This window comes from Coffea arabica, chromosome 11e (assembly GCF_036785885.1).
Source record: "Coffea arabica cultivar ET-39 chromosome 11e, Coffea Arabica ET-39 HiFi, whole genome shotgun sequence".
NCBI lineage: Eukaryota > Viridiplantae > Streptophyta > Magnoliopsida > Gentianales > Rubiaceae > Coffea > Coffea arabica.
This window is the reverse complement of record NC_092331.1, coordinates 51,843,838-51,857,331: the sequence shown is the minus strand read 5'-3', so window position 1 is coordinate 51,857,331 and position 13,494 is coordinate 51,843,838. Positions and strand designations below refer to the sequence as shown.

General features: G+C 33.7%; 1 protein-coding gene across 1 annotated transcript; it reads left to right on the top strand.

Moving 5' to 3' along the window:
- The first annotated feature begins 9,275 nt into the window (after positions 1-9,275).
- On the top strand, positions 9,276-12,897 carry LOC113718469 (beta-glucosidase 18-like). The gene is made up of 12 exons (XM_027243372.2): positions 9,276-9,511; positions 9,629-9,695; positions 9,801-9,859; positions 10,010-10,085; positions 10,489-10,563; positions 10,661-10,748; positions 10,842-11,094; positions 11,198-11,313; positions 11,502-11,775; positions 11,880-11,982; positions 12,063-12,168; positions 12,538-12,897. The coding sequence occupies exons 1-12, from the start codon at positions 9,329-9,331 to the stop codon at positions 12,770-12,772; spliced, it is 1,635 nt and encodes a 544-aa protein (XP_027099173.1). The 5' UTR covers positions 9,276-9,328; the 3' UTR covers positions 12,773-12,897.
- Positions 12,898-13,494: the final 597 nt, after the last annotated feature.

Genomic DNA, 13,494 nt, shown 5'->3' with positions numbered 1-13,494 from the left:
TGCTACATCATCTGTATTTGAATTTAAATCTTAAATTTTATATATGTAGCATGCATCTAGACCCGCTGGTATGTTCACCGTCAGTATATAAAAGATTTACCCTATGATGAGGAAATAGTATACAAGCTCAAACTGAACCTCACTGCAATGTGGATCCTTGGTACATAAAAACATATTTGTGTCTTTTAATTTAACCAAAACTACATAATTGTCATTTCATGTGTAAGTGTCATTGATCATTATCTTTTGACACTTGTATTTTGACAAAGTGCTTTTGAATTTTTGTTCATAAAAATTTCCCAATATATTTTGTTGATACCAAATTTATTAATTTCTTACACGCTCATTTCCTTTTATAATTCTTGAGGTTAAAGATTTTAGGGTTAATTGTAAAGTTTTGAAAAGGTATTATGCTTGATGAGGTTATTTATAATTTATTGTCAACAAAAATTGACTACATAATTTGCTAATTCTATTCATTTTTCCCTTGGATATTTACCATTACTTGTACATATGCTTATCCTTGGTATATAAAAGTATGGTGAGGAAGTAAGAATCCAACAGTTGTATTACGCAGGATGAAATGTGCTCTTTCAGCGCTGAGAAGAATTGCAAAGTCTCATGCCTATTGAGAGGGAAAAAAAATTTTCTGTCTCTTTTCACCAGGCGCGGTTCCTCTTTGTCCAAGAATAGGAAAGAGAAAAAATATCCCATTTATTAATATATTTTTCTTTCTTTTTTTTTTTGGTTAGTTATATTAAAGTGGTTAAAAATTTACAATTAAAATAATTCATTGAAATTTAGGAACTTTTCCCTAATCAAAGCCTTAACATGAACATCAAACTTCATTCTTTGATGCAATGCTGAAATTACCTCCTCCAAGGGTTCATATAATTGCAGGAAGCTCCTCTCCAATTAATCACTTACATTTACCTCCCTTGACTCAATGGAAGATGGAACAACCACAAGAACACACAATCAATATTTTAACAGTTAAAAAAGAAAACAAAAAAAGTAAAATTAGAATAACACAATTATTGGATGCTTGGATCAATTCATGGGACAATAATAAAACTAATAAGTATTGCATGATTATCTACCTATCTCAGTCCCTAATCAAACCTTCTTCCCTAATACCTTCCACACAGCCTTCTTCATGAAAAATTGAAAATTCCCTCAATCTATTTGCCTAATTACCATGTCATTCCCATAGATTATGGACACTAACACTATTACGGATTTTATGTCTTATGCGTATATTTTAGTAAAAGGATAGTTCAAGTTTGTTTGCCAGGTTATAGGTAGGTAAGGCCTCAGAGTCAAGAATCATTTTAAAAAACGGAAAGGAGTACATGGGAATAAATTAATAAAAATGACAAAATAAATTGTAATTACTAGATGGGTGCTCAATAAATTTCAATCATTGCCTTTCGAGTCCAAGTGTTCTCATTTTTAAATTTAACAAGTTTTCCTACTAATTCATTATGCAAGTTTTCCTAGTATAGAATTCAACAGGACAAAAGCCTAAAAGCATTTGGCTGACAAGTGTCGAGCCTGTATAATAACAAATACCTACTCGAGAAAAATACAAACTTATATATAGCGGTGAGTAGGATCGAATCCATAGGGATTGGGGATAATTTATTTCTTTTAGAATCCAGAGTATGAAGGCTTATGTATAGTTTTTGAAACTATAGACGAGTTATGTAAAAATATACTAAATCACAGGGAGGTAAAATGTAATTTATCCAAAAAAAACTTAGGAAAATTACCTGTTTCATCCCTTACATTTTACAAAAATATTCTTTTCGTCTCTCACTTTTAAAATGAAGCAAATTCGTCCTTGACATTTAAAAATTAAAACTATTACATCCCTGAACCTAATTTTCAATCTGAATCAAACCATCCAATAACCCAGCAATAAATTTCGAAAATAGAATTGATAGATCATTCGGTCAACTTCATCATATTCACATGACATTTATTAAACCAAAAAAATAAAAATTATAACATAAAAGGCCATTCTTTGTCTTGGAATAGTGGAATTTTTTTTTTTGATAAATCTTTTCATGCACCGTTAGTATATCCGCTTGCGAATCTAAATGTGTATCATAAATATAAAATTTGGTGTTTAAATTTAAATTAAAATGATATGGCGGTACATAAAACCGTCAGTGTACACAATGATAATGTAGAAAAGATTAATCTTTCTTTTTTATGTTATAATTTTTTATTTTTTATTTTTAGGTTCATTAAATTTCACATGAATATCAAGTTGAGTTAACCAAGTAATCTTTCAATTACACCCCCAAAATTTGTAATCAGGTTGATTGGTGATTTGATTTAGATTGAAATTTAGATTTAGGGATGTAATAATTTCAGTTTTTAAATACCAAGGATGAAATTGCTTCATTTCAAAAGTGAGGGACGAAAAGATTATTTTTGTGAAATGTGATGGATGAAGCCGATCATTTTTCCAAAAAACTTTTACAGTTATTATTTTTATATTGGATTAATTTTTCTTATACTGTCAGTGTATTTTTAAGTGTTAAAAGACCAACAAAAATCTATGGAAAAGCATTCCCCATTCTAATGCCAATTCCCAATTCTCTCTGTTCCTGGAAATCTTTCCCAAGTAAGTACCACAAGCTGCACAGAATTCACAATGGATGCCACGATAGTACCACAGACCTGTTTAGCTTGAAAAACTCCAGCACTACTAGAATGCCAAAGTTCATACACTGTCTAAGGACTTCGTAGCTTCGTAGCTTCGTAGCTCAATTACACAATTCGCAGATGTTAGCTGCACACTTTTTAATACCCTTTTGGATTTGTTTCTTTTAGACAATAGTTTGGCAGCAGGTGTATTGATTGTTGTATATACTATCTTTTTTTCCCCTTTTTGTTCTGCATTCTTGTAGCTATGTTATTTTTGACATTAACTCGGACACATTCGTGTAAGCTGTGAGAATGAATGAGAAGCCCGTGTAATATTTGTAGCCTATAATGTTAATAATTTTTTTTTTTGTCACAGTTTTACTTGGAATATAACTAGCGTGTAAAGCATATATTTAGTGGAAGGAAGTCAAAATTATATGATCGAAGAAATGAACACGATTACGGACAACAAATATCTTGGAAACAGCAATTGGACATGTTTTCGATTGGTCTATGATGCCTATGCGTCATTCTTAAGTTTGCAACATCTTCACTTGCACAAATTTTTCTTGAGTCATTTGGGCAATTTAATACTTTTTTTTCTATACATGGTTCTGAATGTAGTCAACTATAGGACGAAATCAATAACAATAACTTGAAACAAAGAGAAAATAAATAAATAAATTGCTAGCTATCCAATCAATGGGTATTTGGAACATCATCATGTACATTTTGCCAATGACAGTCACGGTTCGGGTATACTAAAGCTAATTTCCCTCCTATATTGTTGTTGGCAAAATACAATGCCTTTGTTTGGATAGAGTATTATTTCAAATAATTATTTGGAATAATTACTGTAGCTTTTTTTGTCATGTGATGTATATGAGATAAAAAGGAGGTTGATAATATAAAAAGGTACATTGGGAATTGTGTTTATGATGCAAGCGAAAATTTTTTTTTGGAAAAATTGGCTATAATTAATATTTTTCTTATGTCATTAACTTTTGATTTTTTTTTTGACTCATATTTGATTCCTTCATTTTGGTAAGTAATGCTATCTCTTGTTAATTTTCTTAATGTAGTCATTGAAAGCATTTCTTCAATTTAATTTCCTTGTTTAGCTAATTTTTTGAATTAAAATTTTCTGAACCATAATTGACCACCTTCTTTTTGTCTATGGGCAGGTCCAAAGGGTGTTGATGCACTTTCGAGATTCATTTAGCTTGGATTCTGTGCTTATTATTACCTCAATGGAGTACTAATTTTGGGGATGGTGATGACAAAAGGCCGTTCAAAATTCCGACAACACCCCTCGAGTCTAAAAAGAATCCATAGGGAGGATATATGTCTACTTTTTCTTTTAATTGTACTATTGCTTAGCAGAAAAAGAATTAGAGGGTTAGATGTGGATTTTCACTCTATACTTTTAATACAACAGTTTTTGCTTTTTTATTCGTATCTAAAATTTGCTTTATTTAGCACTGTTGGTAATTTTATTTGTGGTGCTCTCATTTTCTCATCACCTTGCTTAATTAGCCAAGCGAATAGGCCTAAAGATTTAGTACTTGTTTAGATTAGAAAAATATTCACATTATATGCGAATTAACTGAAGATAAACTTTCCAAGTTGGGCCCTCGAGATAATAAGCTGTGGATCTCACAAACAAATTTGACTGACATAACGTTGAATGAAGTGACACAACGTGCAATGTATGTGCTCCAAACGAGCAAAATAAAGGAGTAGTGAAGAAGAAAACAAATAGAAGAAAAAGAATATATTACTTGTCATGATCCTTTTTTCCCTTTCCACTTTTGTTGATGTGTGCGATGTGATTGAATCAAATCTTAGGGGGTGCTTGGTTCATGCTTTGGAATTGGTATTGGAGATGGAATAATATACAAAAAATCAATATGGATTTGAACCCCTGGTATCATTCTAAAGACTGGTGCTTGGTATAAATATAGTTGGAATGGTATCAAAATTAATTTTTTATTTTTTTAATTATTGTTCTCTTTCCTGGATTGATAATCACGCCCACCACCAAATCACTACCAATCCAAATCTTTTTTTGTTTTTTGTTTAACAATTACCAACAAAAACTCATGACTAATCAATAAAAGATCTGGATATTTGTCATTTTTTTTCTTTTCTCAATAAGTTGCAACTGGAACTTTCAAATATTCGCAAAAATTTTGCAAAAGGAAACGGCAAATTGCATCCTTTGCTGAAACGTATGAGAAACACCATACAATGCAATCCAGCTAGAGACCTTCACAAAGAGAAGAGAAGAGATCAATTGCGATGAGGAGAACGATTTGATGGCGAGGGAGGAGAGGAGAGGGTCCACTGGGGTGAGGGGGGAGTGACCGGTGGTGGGAGAAGAAGAGTGATTTGTTAGATGCCATGGAAAAGGAAGAAAATCGGAAACAAAGGAGAACGAGGTGTTGTTAGATGCAAGGGAGGAAGGGGAGGGCAGGATTGTTGAAGTCAAGGGAGGAAGGGGAGGCTCGACAGTGGAAGTCTGGGAGAGAGAGAAAGGAAGTATTTTAACAAAATATTTTATTTTTTGTTTATTCACTGTTGGAAATGAGTTGAGAATTTTGAGTGAATCCTCCCAATTTACTCAAGAATCATGAATTGGATATGATTCTAATATTTCAATTGCCATTACAGTGTATCAGGAACTAAATATTAGAATTATTGTCATTCCATATGCCAAACCCCTCAAAACAAGCGGCTGTCTTTCCTACCCCAACAACCAAATCTCCACCAACCAAACAAAAGAAAGGAAAAAGAAGAAGAAGAAGAAGAAGTCATATAGCCATGAATATCATGCTTTAATGTGATGCGGTAAAATTATAGCATAAATATGTATTCAGTGAAACTCAAATTCGAACTTAAGTAGATTTAACTTGAGCTGATTTTTAGCTGCTCGAATAGCTTTATGACCTCGAACTTAAGCATTATGCGTGCAGCTTGAAACATCAATCATCGAGCCTAACAAATATTCATTTACTTTTTGGTTTTGGTTAGGGTAAAATTTGTAGTGTATCATCCCTTATTTAGAAAACACAAATATTAATTAATGTTGCATAAAGCTCAATTAAGATTGTTTGATCTTCATTCAGTTAGGGTTGATTGAGTTTGAGATCAAGTTCAATCAAATTAGAATTATAATTGAGCCAAGCTCGAGCTTCAATTTCAAGAAGAATGTTGGAATAGAACTTAGTTTATAAAAAAAAAAGGAATGAAAGAAAAATAAAGAAACACAGAATGACGTTGCCAAAATAAATAAACGAATAAGTAAACTGGATGACAGCTGTGCTTCACTTTGAGCAGAATAGTTTATCCCTGTGCTTTAGCATAGTTGACTGTACAAATTTAAAATCGAAACTGTCAATTAGTCTGCGTCACATCATTTTATTGGTGTCTCCCATTTTCCATGAGGCCAGACTTTCTTTTCATTTTTTCTTTTTCGGTTTTTTTTGGGTACAACGCTAAATTATTGCATAATTACGTGTAGTTTTTGAAGTTTTAATGCCAGATGAATTTCCTTAACCTCCCTTGTTTGCAAGTTAATTATTTGATCTTTCTAGTTTTGCCTTGTATCAATCAACAATTCTTCTCCCTATTTCTGGATCTCTGTCTTGTACAAATTAATAGTGATTTTGAAATTACAAAAATCACATTGTTGTGTGTAGGGATGGCAACGGGGCGGGGTTGGGGCGGGGGTCCCCCCCCCCGCCCCGTTGCCTATTAGTTCCCCCCGTCCCCCGCCCCGTCCCCCGTTTCCTGCTCCCCCCGCCCCGCCCCACCCCCGCCCCGCCTTGCCCCGCTTTCCCTGCGGGGGCACCCGCGGGGTTAATAAAGTTTTATTATATAATTTTATTATAATTAAATTTTAATAAATAATCAAGTACTAAAATATCAACACATCACCAAATTATTATTTATTGTAATTTTACAATTGAAACTCATAAAAATAATCAAACAAAAGTTATTTGAATACAATCCAATATGATGAAATAAATATAACTAAAATAGTCAAGTTTTCACTTTTAGTACAAATGCAATCACTAATTTTTTATTGTGTTTGTGCTTTTTTTTGAGCAAAAAATGTTATTCTATTAAGTGTAATTAGAAATTTAGTATAAATGTATTAGTAAATTTAGTATAACTAATTAATAAATTCTATTAGTAGACATGCATAATTATTCATATAATTGATAATATCAATTATATTACATAAACTAATATACATTATATAATACATCTAACTAATAATATCATTATCATAAGTTTATAACTAATTAACTTACATATTATATATATATATATATATATATATATATATATATTTTTTTTTTTTTGTTTTGCGGGTGGCGGGGCGGGGGATGGGGCGGGGGTATACTCCCCCGCCCCCCGCCCCGTTTCTAAGCGGGGGGAAATAATTCCCCCCCACCCCCGCCCCACCCCCCGCCCCAACCCCCGCCCCGAGAGCCCCCCGCGGGCACCCGCCCCCATTGCCATCCCTAGTTGTGTGTGTGTGTGTCTATATATATATATATATATATATATATATATATATATATATATATAATAGTGAATGATAATATGGGAGGGACTTTTTTTTTTTTTTTTCAGGCACACGGGATATTTGGGCCTTCAGCCCGACTAATCCCTTGCGACCCGAGAGGGGAGGCCCTACCCCCTCGAACGCGGTAGCCCTAGGCAAGACTCGAAACCTGGTAAGTGTGGCTTGAAGAGGCACTTGCTACCAGAAGAGCTAACACAGGGAGGGCAGGAGAGACTGATAGTAAGAAATCTTAAATTTAAAATCTCTCATTTATTAAAAAAAAAAGGTCAGGGAGAAGGGTTAGGTTGCCACATTTCGTTACCTTGTATTTATTGCACTCTATTATTTTCCACCTAATTAAATTAATAACAAGAGGAATCAGCATAATTGATTATGGTACCTCAATAATTTCATATATTTATATTTTTGTTGACTTCATAAATCAGGAAAAATTATATATATTTATATATATTTATATATATAATGGCAGGGTAGAAGGGTTGGGTTGCCGCATTTCGTTACGTTGATACATTGTGCTCTATTATTTGTCACCTAATTAAATTAATAATAACAAGAGGAACCAGCATAATTGAATATGTTACCTCAATAACTTCATATATTTATATGTTTGTTGACTTCATAAATCAGGAAAAAAAATCCTTAATCAGTATGATAAGACCTAAACATTCCTAAACATTTTTTCCATCCTAAAAGCAAATATATTTTTGCTTAAATCCATTCATTTCTCTGATATGCCTTCACTAATCAACCAAAGTTTCAATATTTTGATCCAGAAAAACTGAAGAAAAAAATTATGAATATATAAACTCACAAATTTATCATATCCATGTTTACTATTTTGAAGTTTTGGTTAAAGTGGGGTTGATAGCTCATAGCTGTGCGGGGAGGCTTCATTCAACGAATTTGTTGATGTTGAACTCTCTTTAACTTTTGTCTAAGTTAATTAACAAATATTTTATTTATTGTGTTTTATTTTATTTATTGTGTTTCTTTCTTTCTCACTCATATATTCTTCAGATTTTACATGCACTAATCACTTAAAATATCTAACTGATTAGTAAAACCAAATTTTAATCACAGTGTATGTCAACAACAGTTACAGCATAATTAGGAAAACTATTTTTGGTAAATTATTTGAGCAATAGTATGTCTGTGAGGAAAACCCGCATTTTATGCTATGGCCTTTTACTCCATGGTTGGAATTTAAAAGACTTTGCACCTTGATTAAATTGATCTCATATTTATTGTCCAATTTGCAGGTATAAGATACAAATAATAAAAGAAAGGGTATATGTAGGATTAATTACACTTTTTCCCTTGTGGTATAATACTTTTTTACATTATCATTTTATGGTATTAAAATGTATATAACCCTACGTGGTTAGCACACGTAATCTTGACATCTCAGGTGGCTTCATTATGAAGAATGTTTATGTCATTTTGGCAATAAAGTCAAGATGGAGAGCTTTAAAATCATAAAAGGGTTATTTAGAAAAACGTTAAACTGCAAAGGACTAATTTACCCAAGAAAAAGCAAACGTAAATGGATCAGCAAAAATATCATGTATAAATGACGCCTATTATTAATAAGAGTAAATCTTATATACACTAACAGTGCATACGTTATCACTATTAGATCTATGATACATGTGTAAAAATTAAATTTCAAATTTAAATTTTGCATGGTTGTCATTCATCCAATGCTGACAGTGTATACGCTGTCAGTGGAGGAAAGATTAATCCTAATAATAATTTGTAAAAAAAGTACAATGATAAATTCAAAGCAAATAAATGAGAATTCAGCTTTCAGGTTCTAATACTAGCATTGAATGAACAATGCTGCATCCTTACCTAAGCAAAACACTTGCTACACGTTTCTGACAAGGTAGAAGGTATTGTCATAAGATTTCATCCAACAAGTGATCTTCTGAAGTGCGATATTGTCTCAACTACCATTAATTTTTTATGTCTTGTTTCTGTTTTCAGACAAGTGATCTTCTTGTCTCTTGTTATGCCAAATCAAAGACTAAATTATCTTTAGCACTCTCATGACACCACTCGAATAATCAACTAATGAAGGTCACCACTATGCTGTCCTCCTACTCTTTTCTGCTCTTCATATTGCTCATTTCTGCAAATCCTTATGCAAGAGCCCTTCAAGAAGGAGGCAATGGAATAGAAGAAGAGCTTGAAGATGTGAAAAGATCAGATTTCCCAACTGGATTTCTCTTTGGTGTTGCCACTTCTTCCTATCAAGTATACAAATCATGTGTTTCTTTAACTTTTGTGTATTTGCCTGTGTTTTTGGTGATATATTTTTCCATGCAGTTCTCTTGAAATTAGTCTAGCATGACACTACTCCAATGGTTTTAGATTGAGGGTGCAATTCTTGAAGATGGGAAGAGCCTTAGTAACTGGGATGTTTTTGTCCATAAAAATGGTGATAGGGATACTTTTTTACTGCTGCTTATAACAAGGTCTTTTTCTATACAAATTTGGATAAAGAAATCTGATTAAGTTTCTACTTTGTTTCAAATTGTATTAGGCAATGTAAACAATGGAGACACTGGAGATATAGCCACTGATCATTACCATCGTTACCTGGTACCAAATTAACTAAGTTACCAACTCCAGTACTCTGATATCCTTTCACTTTACCCTTAACATTTTACTTGAATGATATGAAGATGTACATTAAAGATTTCAAGCAATGAATCCATTTAAAGCATGTGGCTTTTGAATCATTCATGACAGGAAGATATAGAGACAATCCATTCTCTTGGAGTGGATGCTTACCGGTTCTCCATTTCCTGGTCAAGAATACTTCCAAGTGCGTTATTTTCCTTTCAAGGATAAACTACTTGAGGAGTTCCTAAACTATTTCAATAATTAAGTTTGACTTCTCATCTACTTCAAGTCTCAATTTGGTCCATCAACCATAAAAAAGGTCAAATTTTGATCCTTTAGTCCATCTCCACTAGTCAATCTGATGGATCTAAAGGAAAAATTTAACGGATCTAATGATAGGAATTGACTAAATTATCAAAATTTGACAATTTTTATTATTAGTGGATCAATTTGTGTTTTAGAATAAATGAGACGTCAAAGTTGACAATTGAAATAGTTTAGAGGCTCTTTAAGTAGTTTACCCTCAATGGTATAATCCCTTTTGGTCCCTCTTCTTTTCTTGGAATGCCACAAACTCACAATAAATCTTTGAATGGTTTGTTTAGATGGGAAATTGGGTGGTGTTAATGCAGCTGGAATCATGTTTTACAATAGTATAATCGATAATCTTCTACTCAGAGGTATTGAGCAAACATCACATGTTTCTTCCACCCTTCATCTCTTATTTATTACTACTGTGTCGCTTGAGAGCTTTAGATCACATTGTATCCAACGCAGGCATTCAGCCTTTTGTGACAATTCACCACTGGGACATACCCCAAGTGCTTAGTGACGAATATGGGGGCTGGCTAAATCCTCTGATTCAGTATGTTCAACTTAATATTATGCTGGATTTTATGTGAATGGTATATAACTCCGCAATATGATCAAAATCTTGGGTCTATGTGAATTGAATTAGGGATGATTTCGTCCATTTTGCTGAAACTTGTTTCAAGAATTTTGGTGATCGGGTGAGGTATTGGGTGACCATCAATGAACCAAATTCGGTTGCAGATCTTGCCTATGAAAGGGGAAAACATCCTCCAGGTCATTGCTCCCCTCCTTTTGGCAACTGCTCAGCTGGTAATTCAGATACTGAGCCCCTGATTGCAATGCATAACATGTTACTTGCCCATGCCAAGGCTTCCAAGCTCTACCGTGAGCAGTTTCAGGCAAGTAAAATACTTCGTTGGCATCAATGATATACAGTATCAGCTGTTTTAATGGATTATACAGCTAAACTTCGTTGTTTTCGTCACACCAATCTTGGTACAGCCCAAACAAGGTGGTGTAATTGGAATTGTGGTCCAGGCAATTATGTACGAACCATTTGCTGATGATGAGCATGACAAGGAAGCTGTAAAGAGGGCATTGGCTAATAATGTGGCTTGGTAAGTGTTGGCATCTCCTCCTTAAGCTGTGCCATTTAGCCTGCGATTGGGAGCTTTTACTGTCCTCTCCTCTCACGCGATTGAAGCCTATTTGGCTAGAAAGATTGAAATCAAGAAGCTTCTCTACGTGAAATAAATCAAAACATGACAAGATGACACGTTCTTGATGTGCTATGTCTATAAAACAGGGCTTTCGATCCTCTAGTGTTTGGTGATTATCCTCCAGAAATGTGTCGCTATCACAGAAATGAGTTACCCAAATTTACACCAGAAGAAAGACTGCTCATAAGGGATAGCATTGACTTCCTTGGACTGAACCACTATGCAACTCTTTATGCTAAGGACTGCATACACTCAAGTTGTGCCCGCTCTGACTCTGCCTGTGCCCCTGGTGGAGACCGTGCCATCGGCGGCTTTGTCTGTACTACTGCAGAGCGTGGTGGTGTTTTGATTGGGGAACCAGTACGAGAATCAGATATTCGCTGAAATATCAAATTCAGATTGCTATATGACTCTTAAGATTAGTTTTTTTTTTCCTCATGATTTTTTTTTTCTGGTTTAAACAGACAGGGTTGCCAACATTCTCTGTTGTTCCAAGAGGAATGGAAGAGATTGTGGACTCTGTAAAGAACCGATACCATAACAAGCCTATGTTTATTACTGAAAATGGTAAAAATATACTTTCGATAACATGCTTCTGTTATCATTTGTCTTACGATTGAGAACTCATAATTTTAACTAATGTGTAGGTTATTCTTCACCTCCACAACAAGAACAAGTTGATGACTTCCAACTTGATGTCAAGCGAATTGCATTCCACAAAGCATACCTTGCCTTCTTGGCTCGAGCCATGAGGTGATATTGTTCCCATGATTGTAGTCACATTCATCTATCCTCATACACTGCCATTAATGATGCTTTTGTCGAGCAGATTCTTCGCCAATTATGGGATAAATATTCTCTTTTCTACTGATTTAGAAACTAAAAAAAGGTTTATAAATTTTTCAACACTATGGAACATTTTTTCTTTAAGGAGCTATAGCCTATAAGCCTTCCCCTTTTGCCTCTCATCCTTCGGGCAAGGTATGAATGCATTTAAACAAATCATATCACCTCTCGTACAAAAAAGATTCATGATTTCATGTTTTTCTTGATGCATGCTTTCTTTCGTACTGAAAATCTTTGCTAGAATAATTTATCAATGTATATACTTTTGTTTGACAGAAATGGTGCAGATGTGAGGGGCTACTTTGTCTGGACATTGATGGATAATTTTGAATGGTCATTGGGGTATGATGTAAAGCTTGGACTTTATTCTGTTGATCGTGCAACCTTGAATCGAATTCCTAGGTCCTCTGCCAAGTGGTACAGAAACTTCCTGGGGAACATCAGCTCCAATAGCATGCAGCCAAGAACTGCAGTTGCATTTTGGAGCAAAGTTGGTAGAGCAGAAGAGTGATGAACTGGTGTTTTTAGTTCATTTTCCCCTTTATAGATTAATATTTCCTGCATTGTTAGTGTATATAATGATGGGATTGGATGAATATCATATCATTTGAATTTGAATTTAAACAATAAATTATATATATATGGCATGTATCTAAACCCACTAATATATATACTGTCATTGTATAAAAAATTTACCCTATGTTTATTCCTGGTGAGGAAATAGAATACAAGCTCAAATTGAACCTCACTGCAATGTGGATCGTTGGCCCATAAAAACATATTCGTGTCTTTTAATTTAATCAAAGCAACATAATTGTCATTTCATGTTTAAGTGTCATTGATCATTATCTTTTGACACTTGTATTTTGACAAAGTGCTTTTGAATTTTTGTTCATAAAAATTTGCCAACATATTTTGTTGATACCAAATTTATTAATTTCTTACAAGCTCATTTCCTTTTTTAATTCTTGAGGTTAAAGATTTTAAGGTTAATTGTAAAGTTTTGAAAAGGTATTATGCTAGATGAGGTTATCTATAATTTACTGTCAACAAAAATTGACTACATAATTTGCTAATTCTATTCATTTTTCCCTTGGATATTTACCATTACTTATACATATGCTTATCCTTGGTATATAAAAGTATGGTGAGGAAATAAGAATCCAACAGTTGTATTATGCAAGATGAAATGTGCTCTTTCAGCGCTCAGAAGAATTGCAATTTGCAAATCTC

Bases quoted from the DNA above. Each gene is read 5' to 3' on its own strand.
- LOC113718469 (XM_027243372.2), top strand. From the start codon at position 9,329: ATGAAGGTCACCACTATGCTGTCCTCCTACTCTTTTCTGCTCTTCATA. The intron at 9,696-9,800 runs GTGATAGGGATA...AAATTGTATTAG, and splicing joins TGTTTTTGTCCATAAAAATG to GCAATGTAAACAATGGAGAC. The intron at 11,983-12,062 runs GTAAAAATATAC...ACTAATGTGTAG, and splicing joins TATGTTTATTACTGAAAATG to GTTATTCTTCACCTCCACAA.